Consider the following 22,746-nt stretch of genomic DNA (forward strand, 5'->3'; position numbering starts at 1 on the left):
TTGGTGGGTGGCCCCTTCCTCCCCTGCATCAAGCTGCAGCAGCTGCCAGAAATGATGCCTACCACTACCAGCAGAAAGGGAGCGGAGCCCGGGTATTGCCGGAAGTGCCTGCTGGTGTACTGGCACCCTGCCACCTCTCCCTCCCCCTTCGTGCAGATGTGTGATAGGGATGGAAAAGGATTCTTTACAGAACACCCTGGCAGACTGAATCATGGAAGAATTGATAGATTAGTTACTGTTTTTTCTTGAATTTGAGAAGCAAGGTTCTGTCCTGCATATGGATATGTCCTCCCTACCCGGAGAGCTTCTAAAAAGGAGTCATGGTTCAGTCTTCTGCTTGAGGAGGTGATTGTGAAGCTGCACGCAGTGAAAGACCGTCCTTGAGGAGACTTCGCATGGCAGGAAGTTATCAGAACAAGAAATGCGGGCCTTTCATCTTTCACATTTAAAAAAAATGTGGGCAGGGCTGTCATTCTGGTTCCAACTGGTTTTGGTGTCTCAGAGCAATGGAGAGAGTCATTTGTGAGAAATAATGACTTGTGCCAGGTGGAGATGGTCCATGTGTCTGGAGCTTCATGTACACTCTGCGGGAGCCATCATCCCTGGTTTAGGGATTGTAGGAGCCTAGGTACCTTGCCCGAGGCTCCACACCTGCGAAGTGGTGGAGAACTATATTTGAGCTCAGTCTGTATGGTTCCAAAGCTCTTTTTCTAGGTGATCACACTCGAGACCACAGATGCGGAAGGGGAGGAGAGCAGAGGACTGAGAAATCACTGGCTTCTGAAGTGCTCTGGAAGCGACTGTCCTCTCAGAGATCCTGTCAGTCTCACACCCCATACCATGATGCCAAGACTCTTTTTCTATCTTCCAGACATGCAGAAAATCCATCAACAACTGCAGTCCATGTACACACCCTTCATCCTTATACTTATTACAAGTAAGAAAGCTGGAGACGTAGGTGGGAACCAGACCCTGGAGGGCCTCATGGGTTACCTTAGGGAGCCTGGATTTTATTTGGAAGGCTGTGGAGGGCCAAGGAAGGGTTTTTAATTTGATTTATGCTGTCATGAATGTACAATCCATATATGCCGGAGCGAAATATTTAGTATGTATTGGTAAGCCATCACACATGCTTTCTGTAGACCCCTGTGAGGAATGTTTAATATAATGATATAATGACTATGAGTAAGGGCTTGAGTCAGATTGGTTTGCCTCCCAGTTCTGCCACTTCCTGACTGAGAGGCCTTGGCAAGTGACCTCTACTCTTAGTGTCTTTCCCTGTCTTAAAAATGGGGATGATAGGCTGGGCAGGGTGGCTCATGCCTGTAATACCAGCACTGTGGGAGGCTGAGGCAGGCAGATTGCTTGAGTCCAGGAGTTTGAGACCAACCTGAGCAACACAGCAAGACCCCATCTCATATATATATATATATATATATATATACACACACACACACACACACACACACACACACACACATATATATATATATATGAAAATTAGCTGAGTGTGGTGGCTCGTGCCTGCAATCCCAGCTACTCGGGAGGCTGAGGTGGGAGGATTGCTTGAGCCCAGGAGCTTGAGGCTGCAGTGAGCTATTACTGCCACTGTACTTCTGCCTGGATGACAAGGGTGAGAACTTGTCTCAAAAAAAAAAAAAAAAAAAAGGGATGATAATCTCTAAGTCACAGGTTACTGTGAGATGAAACAAAGCTCTACATAAAAAGCACACTGCATGTCTTGGGCACTGAAATGCTCAACAAGTGCTGGCCCATCCTGCACATAAAATGCGTCTCGTGCTCCGCTTCCAACCCTCTTAGTCTTTTTCCAGTCACTGATTTCTCTCTTTTTTGCCTTAAATAACAGACATTTATTCTCACAGGTCTGGAGGCTGAGAAGTCCAAGGTCAGGGAGACAGCACTTTCAATTGCTAGTAAGGGCTGTCTTCCTGGCTTGCAGATAGCCACCTTCTTACTGTGTCCACACATGGGGGTGGGGGGGGGGAGAGAGAGAGAGAGAGATTCTCTTGCTTCCTGCCCTAGGGTTTCTCTGATGCTATGGTGTACAGGGCAGTACGTGGTGTACAGGGCACCCTCCTGCTGGGCAGTAGTGCACGTGCAATTCAGCAGAGCAGGGAAGGCAGCTGTAGATGGGAGCCAATGGATAAATGTTTCCCACAAGTGAACACTTCTGAGATGTATTTCCCAAGCCTTCTTAGGAGGTCCTCTGGGATAGAGGACCAGTTACCTCCTTACGCATCCTTACATTGGCTTTCCCTCCTTCCCCTTCTGTCCCCTCTATCTTTCACTCCTGCCTCTTTGGGACCACATCCCCTAACAAACTTAACAAACTACCTACATTTAAGCTTTTTTTTTTTCCTCACGGTCTGCTTCAAGGGAGCCCAGGCTGAGACAATCTGTTATAAGAAGATTCTATTTTCTTGGAAAAGCTACATTAGGAAAAAATGGGAAAAGAAACAAAAGGAGCTAGAAATATAAATATCCATAACAGAGATGCGAGAAGGGGATCATCCCCCTGAGCAGAGTAGACTCTTGACTGGTCATAATGGAATAGGGGGTGCAGGGAGAGGTACCAAGCTAGAGGGACCTGGAAGAGCTTTATAGTCTAGGATAATTCACATTCCAGTCCTGAGTTGGCCGCTTACTACTGACTGTGCGATCTTACATACATGACTACCTCTGAGCTTCAGAGCTCAGAGCTGTCCTTACTAGGGAAATGGGGATAATAAATGCTTTCTTCAGGTGCTCGCTCATACTGTGAGATGCACAGACTACGTTAGTTGGATGCTCAGCCTAGTGTCCAGCCCATGGTACATGTTTAACAAATGGTAAGTCTTGGTGTCACAGCCCTCTGTAATTAGCTTTGGATTGTCTGAAATCAAATTTTTCCTACTGCTTCATATGTGCATACTTAGCTTCTGTAATAAAATGGTAAGCCTCTCGAAGGCAGTGATAGAAGATCTATTGGTCATCAATAGACACTTATCCCTTTTCTAGAAATAAGTCCAGCTTTCCTGCCCATGCTAGCAGAGATCTTAGCCTCTAGGATTTGCTTGCCTTCCATTCAGGTCAGTTCCCAGGAGGCAGATTCTGAGACAGATGTGGGTGCAGGGGGTTGCTGGGGAGTGCTCTCAACGCTGTGAAGGATGCTGGATGAGACAGAAGTTGGGCTGTGTTGCAATCTTAAGGCCTTGGCTGACCCCAAAGGAGCTGTGAAGCTGGGATGGCTCCTCAGGTTGTCCCTGGGCCTTCCAATCCCTATTCTGACCAATCATTGGATGTGGCTGCCCTGGGAAGGATCATGTCCTTTAGCAGATGGCTCTCTGCTCCAGAGCAGTGCCCTGAAAGCACTGACAGCTCAGCACCACCAGCAACTGGGGGAAGAAGTCCTAAAGTGGGGGATCTGGGTGGCGCAGCATCCACACCTTTGGTGTAAAGGTGGCTTTGGAGAGTGTGGTAGTCACTGCTAGTTCTCTACCCAATACCACCTTCCCTTTTTCCTCAAGTAAAAGGAGGCTGAGCTTGTTTGGGACAGCATTGTGCCCAATAAAGATCCTCACTTCCCTAGACTCCTTTACAGTGGAGGAAGCCAAGGGGCCCCACTCTGGCCAGTGAGAGGTGAACGGGAGTCTGGGTTCCTGATGACATCATGGTACCACGGGCGAGAGTGAAAGGCTTTATTGCTTAGGCCACTGTCATCAGGTTTCGGTAGCACGGAACCAAAGGCAGTCCTAAATGGTTCAGGAAGCATTATCATATACCCTGCTTAAGAGCATGGTCCTGCGTGTGAAATGGGCACAGCGGGAGTCCCAGCTCTGCTGCACACCAGCAGCTATGTGGAGCCTCAGACGAACTACTCCTGTGGTTCTCTTTTCTGTAAAAGTGGGAATGACAGTAGTTTCTCACTACTGTCTCAACATAGAACACCAGGGTAACCAAATTGTTCCAGTTTGCCTGGGACTTTCCTGTTTTTTAAGCACTGAAAGCCCCTCATCCTGGGAAACTACTCAGTGCCAGGCAAACCTGGACAGCTGCTCAACCTATTAAAACACCCTCAAACTACCCTGCTTCCTTTACAGATGGAAGACTGAAAAATTGTGTTGATGCTGCCCCCTAGTGGTTGAATGTAATGTAACTGCTGCAAAGATACATTTTACATTGTAAGTTTTCTTAAGAATAGCAAGCCACAGATGGTTAGAGACAGAGTTGGAATGTTCCCCTAACCGTTTAGATTTAAATGTAGAACTGCTTTAACCCCATTATATTATTCATCGATATTTGCCAGCAAATATAGTATCTGGTAGGACTACTGTGAAGATTAATGAAATGGTGTAAATGTTCCCATGGTATCTCATATAGTGGTTTTTGTTTTGTTTTGTTGTTTTGTTTTGTTTTGAGACAGGGTCTTACTCTGTCACCCACATGGAGTGCAGTGGCACAATCACGGCTCAATGCAGCCTCAACCGCCGTGGGTTTAAACAATCCTTCCATCTTAGCCTCCCAAGGAGCTGGGACCACAGGCATGTGCCACCACTCCCAGCTAATTTTTTAAATTTTTTGTAGAGATAGGGTCTCCCTATGTCACCCAGGCTCATCTCAAATTCCTGGGCTCAAGCAGTCCTCCCGCCTCGGCCTGTCAATGTGCTGGGGTGACAGGCATGAGCCACCGTGCCCAGCTGTTAAGTGCTCTTCAGTTCACTGGTATCGTGTGAACGTGAGTTAGACTCAGCTCCGACTCTTCCTTTGAAAAAGTGACTTCAACCCCTGCCGGAACCCCGCAGCCGCCGCCTGTTTTCCTCATTCACATTAGGGAACTAGGACTTTCCTCAGAATGTTGTGAAGATTGATGAAGAAACACTTGTGGAACCCATGTAGTTGGCACTACATGGCAACTTTACTGCTGACAAAGTTGTCCCAAAGGCAGGCCTCAGGCCATCCCTCTGCTGAGGGGCTCTGTAGCTCTCAGGAGCTGAGCTGGCCCTCAGGGATGCCTTCTCCTCATCAGGGCCAGTCTCCGCTGGCAGTCGGGCTTCAAGAAGGCCTGCCCAGCTGCTCTAATGCGTTCAGCCACTTCCTCTTCAGCAGAAGCTATTACTCATCTGAGCTGGCTGCTGGGCAGGCACAAATACAGGGGGACAACCCAAACATTCAGTTCAGTGGCCTTGGGCAATGGGAGTTAACTGGTGTTTAGGCCAGAGCTCTGTGCTGGCTGCTCTTAAAGCCACAAGTGCAACATAAACGCCAGCTATTTTCTGCTACTTGTGGTTGTGTTTAAACACACAGGGGCACATCCACCCTTGTCCAGGCTGCTAAATCTGTTCAGAAGGCTTCCCAGAGATTCAGAGAAATGGAAGCATGTATCTCTGCCTCTCTCTAATCAGTCCTTAAGACTTCTGGGAAAAGGAATCACCTAAATCTTCCAGAAAGTCTAATTCTGCTATGGCTATGAAAACCCTCAAATAGGCTTAATAGCAATATTAGATTAAGTTCCTCAATTTCATTTAAAGCGAAGTTAGAGAAAGAATATACTTACATCAGGCTGGGCACGGTGGTTCATGCATGTAACCCCAGCACTATGGAAGGCAGAGGCGGGTGGGAGTTCAAAACCAGTCTGACCAACATGGAGACACCCTGTCTCTACTAAAAATACAAAATTAGCCGGGCGTGGTGGTGCACACCTGTAATCCCAGCTACTCAGGAAGCTGACACAGGAGAATCACTTGAACCTGGCAGAGGTTACAGTGAGTCGAGATCATGCCACTGCACTCCAGCCTGGGCAACAGAGTGAAACTCCATCTCAAAACAAAAACAAAAACAAAAACAAAACTTACATCAATAAATACCTGAAGCCACAATGAAGTCTCTACTTTGTTCTGTGTAAAGCCTTGTAGTCCTGTTTTTAGTACCTTGGTTTTAAGTTTCATGGATTTTTAATTATTCAGTGGCTACAAAGAGCCATCTACATTTATACACAATCAATCAATCATCTATCATCTTAACATGAAAATATCTTTAAGACATACTGTTAAGGGAAGCAAGTTAGTGAGAAATACTTCTAAGACATACTATTAAAAGATACAAGTTAGTACTTTTTTTTTTTTTTGAGATGGAGTCTCGCTCTGTTGCCCAGGCTGGAGTGCAGTGGCGTGATCTCAGCTCACTGCAAGCTCCGCCTCCCGGGTTCACGCCATTGTCCTGCCTCAGTCTCCCGAGTAACTGGGACTACAGGTGCCTGCCACCACGTCTGGCTAATTTTAGTAGCCACGGGGTTTCACCGTGTTAGCCAGGATGGTCTTGATCTCCTGACCTCGTGATCCACGCCCCTCCTTGGCCTCTCAAAGTGCTGGGAATACAGGTGTGAGCCACCGCGCCTGGCCAATAAAAAATAGTTTTAAAGGAAAAATATTTTTAAGGGAAGCAAGTCATACACACACACATATTATATTTACATATATATAAAATGATCTAGTTCCTATTAAAAACTACATATACTTCTGAATCTGCATGGAACTTTTCCAGAAGAATATCTGTCAGACAGCTCACAATGTTACCTCTGGAGGCAGGATTAGATGAGAACGTCACTTCTGAAGTTGTTTTTCAGTATTGGTTATTTTCTAGTGGGCATGTATCAATCATAAAAACAAGGAAGCTAAATTATGTATGTATACACCCAGGCCTGTCATGAACTAAGTCATTAGACCACTGCCCAGAAACCAAGGCCTATAACTATGTCCACTGATCTCACCTCTGTGCTTAGTGTTTGTAATGGAATGAAGTGTCTCGGAACTTGATAGTGAGGAAGATATTTTAATGCTGTGTGTACCAGTGTCTTAGAAGACAAAACTTTTATCTACACTTCTGATGTTGACTCTTAGCCACAATATTTACTTTTACCAACAGATACTATCAATTGATTTTTAAAAAAATCTTCTGAGTCACTTTTATTTTTAAATCTTCAAGCTGTGTTTAGCAGTTCTAATTCAGATATATTGTGAGTGGGTAGAAAAAAAAACACAGTCTTTGAATACTTGAGAGAGAACACAACTTTCAGCAATAAGTGAAGCAGTTAAAATAAAATTGTAAAATACTGGTTCTCTGCATGACATTTGAATGAAGGGGGAAAAATAAAATACTGGCTCTCACTTGAAAATAACTCGAGTGACTTTACAGGTACAAACCGTGAGTTGTATAGTATAGGTATTTTTCAAAAATTTATTTATAGAAACAGACATATTCAAATGCAACATTGGACAAAAACAAAGAGAAAAAGTTGGAATGCCAATGACGCCAGAGAATCTCACTTACACTTCCCATATCTCTGAATTAGCACCATTAGTTCAGAAATCACAGATGTAATCATAATTGCTTCTAATATATAAAACACCTTATAAAGATCTGTAAACTATCTAATAGCAAAGTTCTTCCAAAAACGTATTTAAAAATCAATCAGAATTTACCATTTGAAACTGATGAAAATGGTTTAAAAACGAACCCAATTCTACGGCTTGTCAAAAGGAATGAGCCATAATTAGCTTTATTGGAAGAAAGTGCCTGAATTCATCTTCTAGCCTCCTTCTAACCACCAAGCAGGTACAGTACACTGAATATTACATCAGGAATAAGAGTCATCTAAAACTGGTCTTAGAAAATATTTTCCTAAACTATAAAAATACTAAATGGCATACAAAAATTTCAGCATATACAGCAAATAGACTACAGCAAATATTTAGAACATACTTAAAACTATCTTGTAACACAATCATCAAGAACATCAAGTATTCTTCTAATCAGTTTTCTATGATTCATTCTAATTCAATGTTTACTTACCCTCAAGTTTTGTTCTAGTGTCAGACACAGACCAAATTCTGTGTTTCTAGCAGAAGTTATTGGAGGAACCATTAAATAATTCTTGGTATTCAACTCGTTCTCAAAGTGCTGGACGTGCAATTGTAGAATAGCCTATTTTTTAGATTAGGGGTTAGCAAACTACAGCCCAGGAGCCAAATCTGGCCACCATCTGTTTTGTCTGGCCTGGGAACCCAGCTACACATATTCCTTTACATACTGTCTGTGGTTGCTTTCCTGCTTCAGGAACAGAGTTGAGTAGTTATGACAGAGACTGTATGTGGCCTTTTGGTCCACGTAGTCTGAAATATTTACAATCTGGCCCTTTACAGAAAAAGTTTGCAACCCCTATTTTAGATAAATCACTTTAAGAAATTCTTAAAAAGGGCAAGGTAAAAATGTCTAAGATTAAAAAATTTTTGGCTGAGGTGTGCTGGTTCCATCACATAGTACCATGGGGCAGGCCAGAAGAGTGCAAACTTGGATTGGTGACTTCGGGTCTTGAACTACATTATTCTGGCATTCTAAGCAAACTCTGGCTGTGACAAATACCTTCTATTCCTCTATGAACTGGCCATTTTGTACCAAGAAATTCACATACCACATTACAGCAACGTGCTTACTGTTCAACCCCAACCATCTGTGGTTCCCACAAACAATATTTAGCCTTTAAAAAGCAATGATCTTCTACCCTTAGCAACAGACAGAACTAGAAGTGGACTTTTCCCAGTGCCCTGTATTGGCACAGATTCTATACCTCTGTACTGCATACCTTTTAGAATCCTTCCCTGTGACATGCATCATAATAATTTGTACTACTGCCACCCAGGGCTACAAACATGTCCCTTTTGACAAAGCGGACCAGGTTTTCAAACGGGCACATGGGCTTGGGAGAACGCTTGTGGTGGTCTTGGCAGAAAGAGGTGTGGAATGTGACATCGACGCCATTGTAAAGAATCCGGACGGAATGTTCATTGGGCTTTTCTCTGTCTTGCCAAAGCTCAAAGATCAACCTGGCTGCAAACCTTGGGAATCTGGCTTCTGAAAGGCCCAAGGCACTGAGAACTGGTGACAGAGTGACATCGTGAGCAGAGTAGAGGGCAAAGAGCTCTTCTTTCCTGCCCTCGGTGGCACGCTGCATCCGGCTGATGGTTTGGTTCAGGATGGGGTGGGCACCCAGGAGAGAATACCCAAGGTACAATTTCTTCTCCCGTCTCTCCCTTTCATCCTCGATCTGATGGGTCTTAATTACCTTGAAGTGCTCCATGTCGACGCAGCCATTTCTGGTACAGGGAAAGCTGACATTGTGGCAGAGGTGGCAGAGCATGGAGTCTATGGGGTTGGCAGCTCGAAGCTGCTTGGTGGGGACATCCACGATCTTGGCCATCTCCCCGTAAGTCTTCTCCAGCTGGCTGTTTTTCAAACGTAGGAGGTACTGACGACGCTGCTCCTTTTCCAGATACTGGTTTCTTACCGGGCAATAGCAGCTTCCAGAGCAGAACAGCGCACTTGGCTGGTGCCTGAAATAAATCTTCTTCCAGTCAAAATCTGGGAGAAAGCCATAAAGCAGGGCCAGCCCACTTTGTAGGGTCCGACTTTTCCCAGTGGTCTCTAAATACAGCTGGTCTGCAGACCAATCATTGGGCAGGAGTTTGTGTTTCTTTAGATAGATGTCCCTCAGCAGCTGGCCGTTCTGCAAATGCTGCACGACTCCTGAAACACAAGCACACAAAGCTTTCCTTACTTCCAGCTGAGCAAAAGAAACAGCAAGGGGAGGTGGAGTCAGTGTCCAGCTCTGGAGTGTTTTAGGGCAGAGTGTAGTGCAAGAGAATGGCATCCAGCCTGTTTCCCCGTGGTGTGGAAGTTACAAGCTCCAGTTCACAACAGCCTGTGAAGGGAGCCTCTTGGGGGTATCCATGAAGGATGAGCAGAGTGGGGCCCTGGCCTTGGGAACCACGGCCTTTGGACCATCTGCCTCGCAGCTGTCCTCCAGACCGGCCTCTTCCCTGGGGAGAGTGTTGTGACTGGTGGGTCTCAGGGTTAGGAGTCGCCCGGCCAGGGGATATCTGTAATTGCATGGGCCTAAGGAGAGGTTTTTCCCTCCTGTCCAGCTTTCCTCCATGTGCAGGGAGTGCTCAGTGAAACCGCTCAGGCGAAGGCTGACCGCAGATTCCCTGCTTGCTGTTGTCTCCGCACTGCTGGAGAGTCCCCTCCATGACCCCACCCTCCCCAGCCTGCCAACCGAATATTCTCTGATAACCTGCTGGGCACGTTCTGCCTGATCCTGAGGGCTTTACAGACTCGTCAACACACATGCACTCTCTGTATGAGATGGAAGAATCTCCTGATACCCAGACAGAATACTTGAAAAAAGCCAAGTGTAGAGCAGTATGTTGATTATGCTCCTTTAAAACGAAAAAGAGGGAAAAATAAGAATGTGTATTTGCAGTTGCCTGAGTTTTGCATAAAGAAACTTCGGAACGTTGTATAAGAAACTAATCTCAATGGTTCCTTGGGGGTGATGGAGGTACGAAAATGAGGTGGATGGAACATGGGTAGAAGCAAGAATTTAAAGTTTACCTCTTAGTACTGTTTTAGTTTTGAACTATCACAGTATAATAAATTAACTTTTAAAACTGGAAAAACCAAAATCACTCCCATTTGAGAATTACTGCTTTAAGCCATTAAGTTTTGTCATCTGTTATGCAGTTACAGTAATAGCTTGTCTTTTCCTGCCCTGGATATCATCCCCACCAATGTCCCCACTTAGGGAATTAACTAGCCCATATAATTAAATCTACACAACATTTATACCTAATACATGCATACATAGCATATAGGAATATTTTTAACATCATTTCACAAAGGTATGAAAAGATGATATGTATATTTGCCTATGTAATCTTTCTTTTCTCACTCAATACCTTGTAGAAATCAAATAAATGAACAATTTTAAAATTTTTTATTGGTTATAAAATAACACATTGACTCAAATCTTATATTGGCTATATAATATTACATAATATATCCTGTAATTCTTCTCTTAATGGATGTGCAAATTATATCCATTATTTTTGTTTCTGTAAACATTAAATAATAAAATATTTCTACTTATATAAAAAAACAAAAAACTGGAAAAACCCTTATCTTTAAGCAGAGAAGGCAACCCAAGACAAAAACAAGCTCACTCTCATCCTGTAGTAGGAGGTAGCAGGACACAATCTGTCATGGGCATGAGTTCTACACACAGGCCCTGAGACCAGTGACACCGTTTATCCAGATGTCCAAGCAGTATGAAAAATCCCACTGCAGAGATGAGACAACTTCAGCTGAAAACTGTGAGACAGAGGGAAATACCTTCCCCCGGGAAAGGCAACAGCTCAGCAAAACCCACAAAGGATGTCTGGGTCCTGCTGTGAATGAAGAGTGCTGAGAGCAGAACTGCCCCAGGAACCCAGGAACTAAAGGCTGGAACAGGCTTTAGCATTTCCAAGACGCTTTGCAAAAAACACGCACACCGTGAGAGACAAACATTAAGATTCTGTGTCTCGCCCTAGTTCACTGCTGGGCCTATTTTATTTGGTTAGGCCACATAAAGTTAGAGTGCTTACTGTGTGCCAGGGCTTTCTCATTTAATCCTCGGAAAAACAGAAACCCAATGAAGAAGGTATATTATTATTATTATCCCCATTTTCCTTATTTTATAGATGAAGAAATGAAGGCCTTGAACCATTCACAGTTAAAAAGTGGCAGAGCTAAAACCCAAGGCCCCATCTGGTCCTAATTTTATGCTCTTAGTCCCTTACATTTTCATGCTGAAATACTAAGTTCTAGCTATTTAGGGCTTCTTATACTTGCCAAACACAGCCTGCATCTTCATGGCTTTGTTCATACTGTTCCCCTTTCTCTCCCTAGAGAAATCCTCCCAGGGCCTGGCTCCAACACCACCTTCTTTGTAGTGCTTTCCTTCATCTTCTCCCTGGTCAAGTTAATAATTCCTTCCTCTTCCCATATGCTGCTGGACCATAACGACATCAACTGCATTTATTGGGAGCCTCTCATATGCCAGCACTGCACTAGGCACTCTACACATGCTACCTCATCGAATTCACCACCAGCCACTGGGAAGACAGGCTCCTCCCCATGCTACAGGTCTGTCTGACTCTAAGGCCTGTGTTTACTCTCTAAGGCCCTGCAGTATCCGGCATTACAGGCAGTTGTCTCCACACGCATTGTGTGCTGCAGCTGCAGGCTCCTTTAGGACAGGCAGGAGGGTCCTATTCATCCTGCTACCCCTCTCACACTCAGCAGCTGCCAAAGCATCTTCAACAGGGTAGGCACTCGTGAGCAATCTTATCTTACATAGTTACTGTGGGCTGCCATAAGTGCACCAGGGACAAAAGCTGTTTACAACAGCCATGCATTTTTTATGATATTTAAAATAGAAATAAAAGTGACCATTAAAAGAGAATGAGGAAACAGGAGCAGACAGTATTACAAAAATGATTTCTAGAGTAATACTAATTTAGAAACAATGACAATGATAGATGAGTGGAGTACAAAGATCTGAATGAATGATTAGGTGTGTGAGGACCAACCCCCCAGCCTCTTCTCAGGTAGCAGCTCCTGGATCCAGAGACTGGCACCCTCACCTCCTGTTCTCTGCACAGTCACCCTGACCTGTTAGCCAGGGCTGATGGATGCTAACCCCTAGGACCTCAAGGATTCTCTCTCTCTCAAGAATTTGGATTTGCAAATTCGTCTGTGTATGTGTGGCTGGGATTGTAATTCTGTTGATAGACACAGCAAAAAATCAGAGAGAGAAGCAGGGACAAGAGAGCTTTTTTATTCCTGGTTCCAGTCTCTAGAGGTCTGATCAAACTCTTGGTCTTGGAGTCTGTGAGTCATTCCTGAATCCTTATAATAAATTTCCCTTTTTCGCTTGAAGTGGTTTCTGTTATTTTTAACCAGAGAGTCTAACCAGCAGTTCTCAGCAAGAGTGCTACGGCCTTCAGACAGGGCTAGGGGGTGGAGTTATCACAATAATATGGGGAAGGGCATTCTTGGCACCTGGTGGGTGGGGGCTGGGGGCTAGAGAGTCTCCAGAAAGGACACGTGTCTCTGTCCCACAAAACTTTTGAATGCAGCACAAGACACTCCATCACGTACAAAACATATTTGAGTACTTTAGCCTGTAGAATCTAATTCTGCTTTTTTGTGTCTGGAACACAAAACCATTTTTGAATAATATTAACGTTGGCTGAATTTTCCAGAAATACAATATAAACTAAGGAACATCTACACTTTGTTTTGATCAGAATTTCAGAAAAACCATGTCCTAACATGTGGTATTAGAGTCGCCAATACAGCATCCATCAATCATGTGCATTTGTAGCTGTCAGAGTCACATTTATGTACAAGCATTTGAAGATTTCATTCTATTTTCTAGTGTAGCTGTTCTTTAGCATTTATACTGAGACACATATAATTAGGTAATAAATCAGTTTCTTTTTGTTTGTTATAGCTGGGTACCCTGGTATGACTTTTAAATAATTAACTGCATAGAAAGATTTCATTCATTCATTCATTCATTCATTCATTTATTGAGACAGGCCTCATTCTGTCACTCAGGCTGGAGTGCAGTGGCATGATCATGGTTCACTGCAGCCTTGACCTCCCCTGGGCTCAAGTGGTCCTCCCACCTCAGCACCTGAGTAGCTGGGACTACAGGCACGTGCCACCATACTTGGCTAATTTTAAAAAATTGTTTGTAGAGATGGGACTCCACTATGTTGCTCAGGCTGCTCTCAAACCCTTGGGCTCAAACGATTCTCCTGCCTCAGCCTCCCAAAGTGCTGGGATTACAGGAGCGAGGCACCATGCCCGGCTGGTTATATTATATTTAAATTTCACTTCATGATAGTTGAGGGAGATTGCAAAATAGTTAATTGTGTAATCAAAGAGGGTGTTGGATCTGTTAGGATGAAAACCCTTGTTCTAAAGTAATGCATGTGGAACTAATTGCCAAAGGCTTTTGACACAACTCCTTAGCCATGGCTAGTCCTCCAGAGGCTTCAGCTTGCTCCACTCTGTCACCCAATACCATTCCCCTAATAATAACGGCAAAACCTAAGAGGGCCAACTATAGGACATGGACCTTCCCCCCATCCCCGCTGAGGTCCTAAGAGGCTGATGCAACATGAAAATAGAACATGGCCGATGGGTCTTCCCAATTCACCCATAAAGACTGGTGACCAAGTGAAGGTCCTCTGAGGTTCCAGACTGAAGAATCAGAAAACTGAAACCTCTTGAAGGACCACCTGTTCCTCTATTTCCAGCAAAGATGACTCCACAGTTAACTCACCAACCTACCCTGACGGTGAACTGACTGCACATGGTCTGACCAGGACTGCAGAGGGAAAGCTGCACTTCCGTGAGAACTTAGCTCAGCCAAACAAACTCCACGCGCAGGAGAAATGTGCCACGCATTTTCCTCCCTGAGGTCTTGTACGTGAAAACCTATTAGACGTCTTGTTAGAGACATCTGAGAACATGAGATTAGTTAAATAAAGGATCAATTGCCCATCCAGAGTGAAAGAATATGGAGCTATCACAAATGATGTTGTGGATAAACAGTTATTCATAGGGAAATATTATCAAAATGTGTTGAGTGGAAAAGTGGGTTATGAAATAGTGTGTTTAGTAAGATGTGTACGCGCATAAGCACAGGAAGAAGGGTTACTCTTAAGGGTCTATTTCTGTGGTGGAATTACGGTTGCTTACACTTTTTCTTCCTTTTACTTGTCTTTCCTAATTTATCTTCATGAACACGTATTGTTTTTGTAAGAAGGAGAAAGGTTCTATTTAGTTTTGATAACTCTGATGTTTATTTAGAGGCCCTGGTGAACGAGCTCCTCGCAGAGCCAGTCCTTGCTTACCCCTCTGAGCTGCACAGCACCCCGCCCAGGAGAACTGCTCGGAAGGTATGCAAGCAGAAGAGCGGGTGGGGGAACCCCTGAGCACGTGGCTGTCACACATACCTGTCTGGGTGAGCTCTCCCATCTCACACAGCGGGTGATTTGGGTAAAGAGGCAAGGAGTTCAAGGGGCTTTCGAAAGAGGCTCCGGATCCTTTTGACATGTGACTAACGAAAGCTTCCAGTTTTGGGTGATATGGTTTCCTGGAGAGATGATAGAGAGAGTTAGAGGTCAGAGCGCTACAGAGGAGTCCAAACAGTTTCCAGCTTCAGCGAGCCAAATCCCACGTGTGTCGCGGCCTTTTGCACCCACAGTAACAGGTACCGGCTCAATCACTTTGCAATTCCAATTTCATTATTTCTCAACCACTGACACTGACACATGAAATCCCCTCTGTGAGGTCGGCCGGAGTTCCTAACCTCTGCTGAACTCAGTACTGTGGGATTCAGCTTCGCTGTCTACCTTCCGGCTCCCCAGCCTGCACCGTCTTCCAGGCTTGCTCTCTGGGAGGTGCCAACACCCACTCAGCAGTCACGCCTAGACTGGGTGTCGTCCCACTCTCTCCATTCCCTGCCCCTGCACATGTTGTCTGCTCCCCATGTCTTGCAGATTCTTCCTCCTGGTGCTTTTCCATCCCCTTCTCCTTCATACTCACAGCTACTACCTGGGTTCTGGCCTCAGGCAGCTTTTGTCTGGCTGGCAATGGGCTCTTTCTTGGTCTTCTTGCTGATTAAGCATGCCCCTCTAATAATCTTGCCTTCTCCACAGCCAGAAGGATTGATTTAAAAGGTAACTCTGACCAGTCACTACCCTTCTCTATCACCACCTTCTGGAAGGGCCCACACACAGCCTGTCACTCTGTTCTGGCCCCGCCCTGGTACTCACTGGCCCTCTCTACCCTACTACTGTGCTCTGGCCACACCAAGCCAAAGGCCTGCTTTCCTCCAACACACAACGCACCTCATTCTTCAACACTTCCACCACTTTCCACAAGCTATCCCTTCCTCCTAGAAAATCTACCCTATCCTTTACCAAGGTTGCCCATAATCCTTAATTTTTCTGACCTCTGAAAAATCTTCCTTTAGGAAAATTGTTAACTGAGTAAAATAACCAGGATCTCTTACAATTCACTCCACATTTTGGACATACAACCTCTCATTTAATATAGGGTAATAATAAATGTCAGAAAAAGTTTATATATGAGATCGGAGAGTATCTATATTTCTGCCACAAAGTATATGTGGTAAATCTTTCTAGTCATTAATATACAATTACCCTGAATAATGAAATGATCTATGAATATAAACATCTTTTCTTTGAATAATGAAGTAGCCTATGAATGTATATACATTTTCCAGCTGAAGAGAAGTGGACAGATAGAGTAGTTCATGCCTAAATTCTGTAAGAATCAACATGAAAAGAAGCAAAGATAAACAGTTCTTATGGCAAACCCCTGCTGTCTGAAGGCCCAATTACCTTTGAAAGTGCTTTAAAAATGGCTGCCAAAATGAGTTTATTATCTATCAAAAACACAAAGCAAAAAAAAAATCCGTATTTTAAAAAATATGTTTTTAAATTAGAGAATGCTAATCCAGACATGTAGTATAGTCTAATAAATCACCCTGGATGGCTAAAAGGAGTTATGCCTTTCCATAAAAACAGGGTATGTTATTTTGCCTGACGCTAAAGCACATAAATGTTTGCAAACTGGGAAATAAAATGTCCAGACTGACAATGAGGCTGCCAAGAGTAATCCACATAACAAAGCGTATCCATCAACAGGAGTCAAATGTTCTGCGCCAGGCCATTATTTCAGGTTGGAGATTTTTTTGAGGATCTAAGAAAGCTCTGCTGCCAATTTTAGAAATGGAATTTCACAACTGGAAGTGTTTGCTGAGATGACCCAGGTTTTCAGGGCATCCGACTGCTTAATTATATCTAATTGTATTCATTCCAATGTTTTTTATTTTTGTTTTGTTTTGTTTTTGTTGTTTGTTTGTTTTTGTTTTTGGCATGCAAAGATGAAGACTCGTGGAAGAAAAACTTCATTTAAAGAATAGCTAACAGGTCGGGCATAGTGGCTCATGCCTGTAATCCCAGCATTTTGGGAGGCTGAGGTGGGAGGATTGCCTGGGGCCAGGAGTTTGAGACATAGTGAGACCATGTCTCTACAAAAAATACAAAAACTAGCCAGGCATGGTGGCTCAGGCCTATAGTCCCAGCCACTCAGGAGGCTAAAGCAGAAGGATCGCATGAGTCCAGGAGGTAGAGGCTGCAGTGAGCTGTGATCATATCACTGTACTCCAGCCTAGGTGACAAAGAGAGATCCTGTCTCATAAAAAAAGAAAAAAAGAAAAAGAAAAAAAAGATTTGACAACAAATGGCTCTATCTTTTTAGTGGAAAGTGGACCAGGTAACTCAAGTCCTGGGCCTGGATCTGACCACCCAGGCCCTGTCTGCCTGGTCCACTGCTCCATCCCTGGAGCCCAGAGGGTGCTTAGCACACAGCAGATGTTCCAAAAATATATGTGAGTGAATTCAACTGTGAAGTGTCCCATCCTTGGATGCTTCATGAAAATAGCAAGCCTTCCATAATCTGTAGAAATGAATACGATAAGTTCCCATACTGTTTGTTAAAATATTCAGATTTTGATGAAAATATAGTCAGCCCTCCATCTCCTCAGATTCTGCATTGGAAGATTCGACTGTGGATCCAAAAATATTTGGAAAAAACCCAATAAGAAATAACAATACAACAATAAAAATAATACAAATAAAAAACACAGTATAACAACTATTTACATAGCATTTACGTTGTATTTAGTATTATAAGTAATCTAGAGATGATGTAAAGTACATGGCAGAATGTGCGCAGGTTCTATGTAAATACAACACCATTTTACATAAGGGACTTGAACATCTCAAATTCTGGTATCCAAGGAGCATCCTGGAACCAATCCTCTGTGGATACCAAGGGATGAATGTATAAAAACTAAAGGCTGACCAGGCGCGGTGGCTCAAGCCTGTAATCCCAGCACTTTGGGAGGCCGAGACGGGCGGATCACAAGGTCAGGAGATCGAGACCATCCTGGCTAACACGGTGAAACTCCGTCTCTACTAAAAAAAAATACAACAAACTAGCCGGCGAGGTGGCGGGCGCCGGTAGTCCCAGCTACTCCGGAGGCTGAGGCAGGAGAATGGCCTGAACCCGGGAGGCGGAGCTTGCAGTGAGCTGAGATCCGGCCACTGCACTCCAGCCTGGGCGACAGAGCCAGACTACGTCTCAAAAAAAAAAAAAAAAAAAAACTAAAGGCTACTGTGGATGAGACTAGTGTACTAGCTGCACACTAAAATCTATTCTCTTCTTAGGAACTTGGTTAGATCCTATTTCTGAGGTCCTGAAATGAGGTAAAGCCACATTCACCAATAGAATGGAAAGATGTATGCCACTTCTGGGTTTAGGCTTTCTGATCATGAGTATGCCCACTTCACATTCTCTTCCTTCCTTCCAGCCATTATTTAGGCATGGCACAACCAGGGTTCAACCATGTAGCCATCCCCAGGGGATGGTAGAAGCAATAACCTGGAAGAAACCTGGGGCGCTGAATGACCAGGTGGAGCTGACTAGCATGATCTGGAACACACATTTCAGACCTTCACATGAGGAAGAACTAAACTTCCTTGTTATTTAAGGTAATGCAGTCATGAGTCCCTGTGCGACAAAATAAGCTTACAAAATAGGGTACCCTGACTAATGCAGACATAATTATATCCATGAAAATAACTTTTTCTTGAGTAAAAACTCATATTATTATGGGCTCATTGAAAATCTTCTTTCATAATGAAAACTGGAAGAATCAAAAGTGTTACTATCTTGAGTCTTCAAGTCACTCACTTTGAAGTCCTTATTTTCACTTTTATATGCATTATTCACATCTATATATGCCACAAAGTTTGAGGCTGAACCCCAAGGCTAATCTACACACCCATGAGAAAATTCATTGTTTATTTAAAACCTCAGCAATGACTGAGTTCTGCACAGAATGTTAAGGCAAGCAGAGGAGGCAGACGACCAGTGACACTGTTACCAGAAAACACAATCCAAAAGAGCATACCTAGCTGGAAACTGGAATCACACTAGATTTTTAAAATTCATGCCAATTAAAGAATTTATCATCTTACATATTAATAACATGAGGTTATGAAAAGATAAGCCCAATGTACTTTTCTTAGTCTTTAGCTTTCTGGACCTTTTGGCCTCACTTGATGTGATGCATTGCCCTGCTTTCCTCAGCTCTCATAACATTGCTCTCCTGACTTTTCCCTGTTTGCAACATCCCTAGCCCCTCTTGAAATCCTTTTTTCTCTCTGAGTACCACATGCTGGTGTTTCCCAGGACTCTGGTTTTGGCCCATCCCTCACTTCTCAGGTTCTGTCTGTAATATAAGCCCACAGCTTCAAATGCCATCAGCATGCTGAAGATTCTCAACTAAACCTCTCTCTTCCAGCAAACCATTGCCCCTGAGCTGCAAAATTATATAGGCTAGGCTGGCTCACACCTGTAATCCTAGCACTTTGGAAGGCCAAGGAGGGTGGATCATGAGGTCAAGAGATTGAGACCATCCTGGCCAACATGGTGAAACCCTGTCTCTACTTAAAAAAAAAAAAAAAAAACAAAAATTAGCTGGGCGTGGTGGCGGGCGCCTGTAATCCCAGCTACTCAGGAGGCTGAGGCAGGAGAATCGCTTGAACCTGGGAGGCAGAGGTTGCAGCGAGCCAAGACAACCCCATTGCACTCCAGCCCAGTGACAGAGCAAGACTCTGTCTCAAAAAAAAAAGAAAAAAAAATTATACAGCCTACTACTGACTAGAAACTGTCTCTTGAATGTTTCATGACAGCTCAAATGTAGCACCAATGCCTGTACCAACTTCCCCCCATACCTCCCTCCTGTGTTCTCTAACTCCAGGGAGGGGTACCACCACCAGCCAGACACCCAGTCAGAAACCTGGGCCCCATCCTGCCTGTCTTTCATATCCATGTTCAACCTGCCACCAAGTCCTATTGATCCCACCTTGTAACCTTCTCTAAGACCCATCTACTCTCTCCATCTCTGCTGCCACTTTCTGAGTTTCAGCTGCCATCATTTATCCATTCAACGAACATTTAATCACACCCCACCACTCATTTGCCAGTCACTGTCCTAGGCACTTGGGATGCAGGAGCAGTGAACAAAAACAAATAAAAATATCTGCCCTCAGGGAGGTTATATTCTAGCCTGGGGAAACAGACAATGCACAATGAACAGTGTGTGTGTGTGTGTGTGTGTGTGTGTGTGTTTGTCTGAGTTAGAAAGTAACAGATGCTATGGTAAAGAGAAGAGCAGGCTAAGGGGGTTGTGGGAGACCAGGGCGGAAGGAAGAGCACCTTGTCATTTTAACTGGAGTGTTCTGAGTAGGTTTTATTGAGAAGGTGACATTTGAGCAAAGACTTAAAGGAGGTAAGAGGACTAGTCACAAAGCTATCTGTGGGAAGAGGCTTCCAGAGACAGAAACCAGTCTATGCAAAGGCCCTGAGGCAGCATACGGTGCCTGAATGTGCAAAGAAGAGCTAGGAGCATCATGGCTGAAGCAGAGTGAGCAAGCACGAGAGAGCGGAGGGCAAGGTCAGGCGGGTAAGGGGTGGAGGAAGGGCACTCAGGCCTTGTGGGGCATTTTAAGGACGTGGATTCTGATTCCGAGTGAAGTCTCTTCTCTGGATCACTATCCTAACAATACCACCACTAGCTGCCACCAGCTTCAAGTTCATCTTCCACACTATGGCTGTCAGAAACCTTCATCTTTTCATCCCTTTCACTCCCCGGCTCTCGCTACCTTCAGGCCTGGACACACTCTCCTGCTGGATATTCAAAGCCTCAGATCACCTCGTTCCCACCCAGTTTTCCACTCCACGCTTGAGCCTGTGAAACTAACTTTCTGCTCAAGCCTGTGAAACTAACTTTGAGGGCCCCAACGTACCACTCTGTCCACCACCTCACACTGCACGTGTTGGTCTCACCGCCCAAGGGGCCATTCAGCAGCAGCTGCTGCCTGACTTACTCCTGCACACCCTTCTGGTCCCTTTCTCTGTGTGGCCTTCCCTGATCTGCCACCCCGTGTCCACCTCCCTGCCCCAGGTTGGGTCAGGCTGCCCCTCTTCTGGCTCATGCCCCCTAATATGGCACCCAAATTACTTCCATTTCTACTTCTTGCTCTTCTTCCATTTCTTCCTCTTCTTTCTCTAATGCTGCCACCACTGCTGCCACCTGTGCCAGCTACCATTCATGGAGGGCTGCTATGTCCTGGGCACTGGGCCTGTCTCTGCAAAGGTGCTGGGCTCCCTGAGGGCAGGGGCAGCTCCAAGGAGTGGCCTTTCTTCTGCAACCCCTCAGAAGCCCACTCCCTCCCTCACTGTTCCAGCCCAGCCATACCCTGGTCTTATTGTGGCTCACATCTGCCCAGTTCTTCCAGCCTCAGGCCCCCTGCACTTGCTGCTTACTCCATCGGGAACGTTCTGTCCCCTGGACCATCACAGGGCTGGCCCCCTCACTTCACGTAGGTGCCTGCTTATGTACTACCTTCTGGTACCTGGCACATGATAGAAGCATAAAACGAAAATTTGTGCAATAAGTGCTGATCAAAGTGAATGTTTTCTCTTCCTTGGATGTAGAAAAGCATATTTAATTCATATTTATGAATGCAAAAAAGCATTTACTAAATATGGCATATAAATAACTGATAACCTTAATGCTGGCTAAACGTAATACTATGAGGGTTAAAATAGCACCTTCCTCATAAAGCACATGGCATTCACAAAGAGGCAGCTTCTACTACAAAGGCTTTGAGAGTCGCAGGGTGTGTCATCATGGATGGAAACCCTGGGGCAACAAACTTGTGGACTGCCAGCTAGTGTTTGGCTCAGCTCACTGCACCCCGCCTGCTGGCCCCAGTATTCCGTTTCACTAGACTAGAATAATGGGCATGCTCCAGGGCGCACCACCTTTTAGGGGGTCACAACTTTAGTAATTTTTAAAGCTGAAGTAGCACCTGGAAGGACAGCAGGTATCGCTGGTGACCCAGATCCCACAGTCCTGGGTGGGGGAGTCAGCAGCCCAGAGAGGGTCCCCTTCACCAGGGTTTCTGCTCACTCTTCCTCTTAAGTACCTGTTTATAATGATCAGTCAACTATTACTGTTTTTAAAGATTACATTAATTAAATGATATTAAGTAACAAAATATGCATACTCCACTCTCTTTACACAAAGGATTTAAGGTGGCTTCTAAAAATACAGAATCTTCAATAAAATAAAACTAGGCAAAGGAAAATGAGGGCAGAGGCAGCCAGGCCAACTGGTCCCTAGGAACTGAACCTCTCAAATGGGAGCGCCAAAAATGGCCCCATTAGAGGGTCCTGGCATCGCTGTGACAGGGGCCCTGCAAGACAAGCTGCCAAGTGTCACTTTTAAAGAACAGCCCTGGCTGTAGTGAGGTAATCCATGACTCCACCAGGCTCACCCTCCTGGGGCAGGCTGGCACCCCAGAAGCATTCCATCAAAATAACGTCTTCCCCACTTCCCTCATCTCCCGACCTCATTCAGTAAACTCTGCTAGAATGTTATGTGCCTGCAGACACATTTGCTGAGGTCTAGCCCAACATTTTATTGCTAACTATGCTTCTAAATTTAGGGCCATGCCATTTCCATACAATTTCCACTCTCTGTTCAAATATGTTTCATCCTAAGGGCTTTCAACCAAGAACAGGCTGCCTCTACTCCTGTGAAAAATTAGAAGGATAAAATAATTCTTACATTTATATAGCCCGGCAATTGCTAACGTGCATTTGTCTGTGTCATCTCACTTACTCCTT

General features: G+C 44.6%; 1 protein-coding gene across 3 annotated transcripts in view; it reads right to left on the reverse strand.

Moving 5' to 3' along the window:
* Window positions 1–7,205: 7,205 nt before the first annotated feature.
* PXYLP1 (2-phosphoxylose phosphatase 1) overlaps window positions 7,206–22,746 on the reverse strand; it is a 62,792-nt gene continuing 47,251 nt past the window's right edge. For 2 of the 3 annotated variants that reach the window (XM_011958104.1, XM_011958105.1), the window contains exons 4-5: window positions 14,907–15,046; window positions 7,209–9,579 (exon numbers count right to left, since the gene is read on the reverse strand). In XM_011958104.1, coding sequence (XP_011813494.1) covers window positions 8,642–9,579; window positions 14,907–15,046 — 1,078 coding nt within the window. In that variant the 3' untranslated portion in view covers window positions 7,209–8,641. Of the gene's footprint in view, window positions 9,580–14,906; window positions 15,047–22,746 lie in introns of all 3 variants that reach the window. The other variant, XM_011958103.1, reaches the window with a different exon arrangement.

The sequence above is a fragment of the Colobus angolensis genome, unplaced genomic scaffold (assembly GCF_000951035.1).
Source record: "Colobus angolensis palliatus isolate OR3802 unplaced genomic scaffold, Cang.pa_1.0 Scaffold46, whole genome shotgun sequence".
NCBI classification, from domain to species: domain Eukaryota; kingdom Metazoa; phylum Chordata; class Mammalia; order Primates; family Cercopithecidae; genus Colobus; species Colobus angolensis.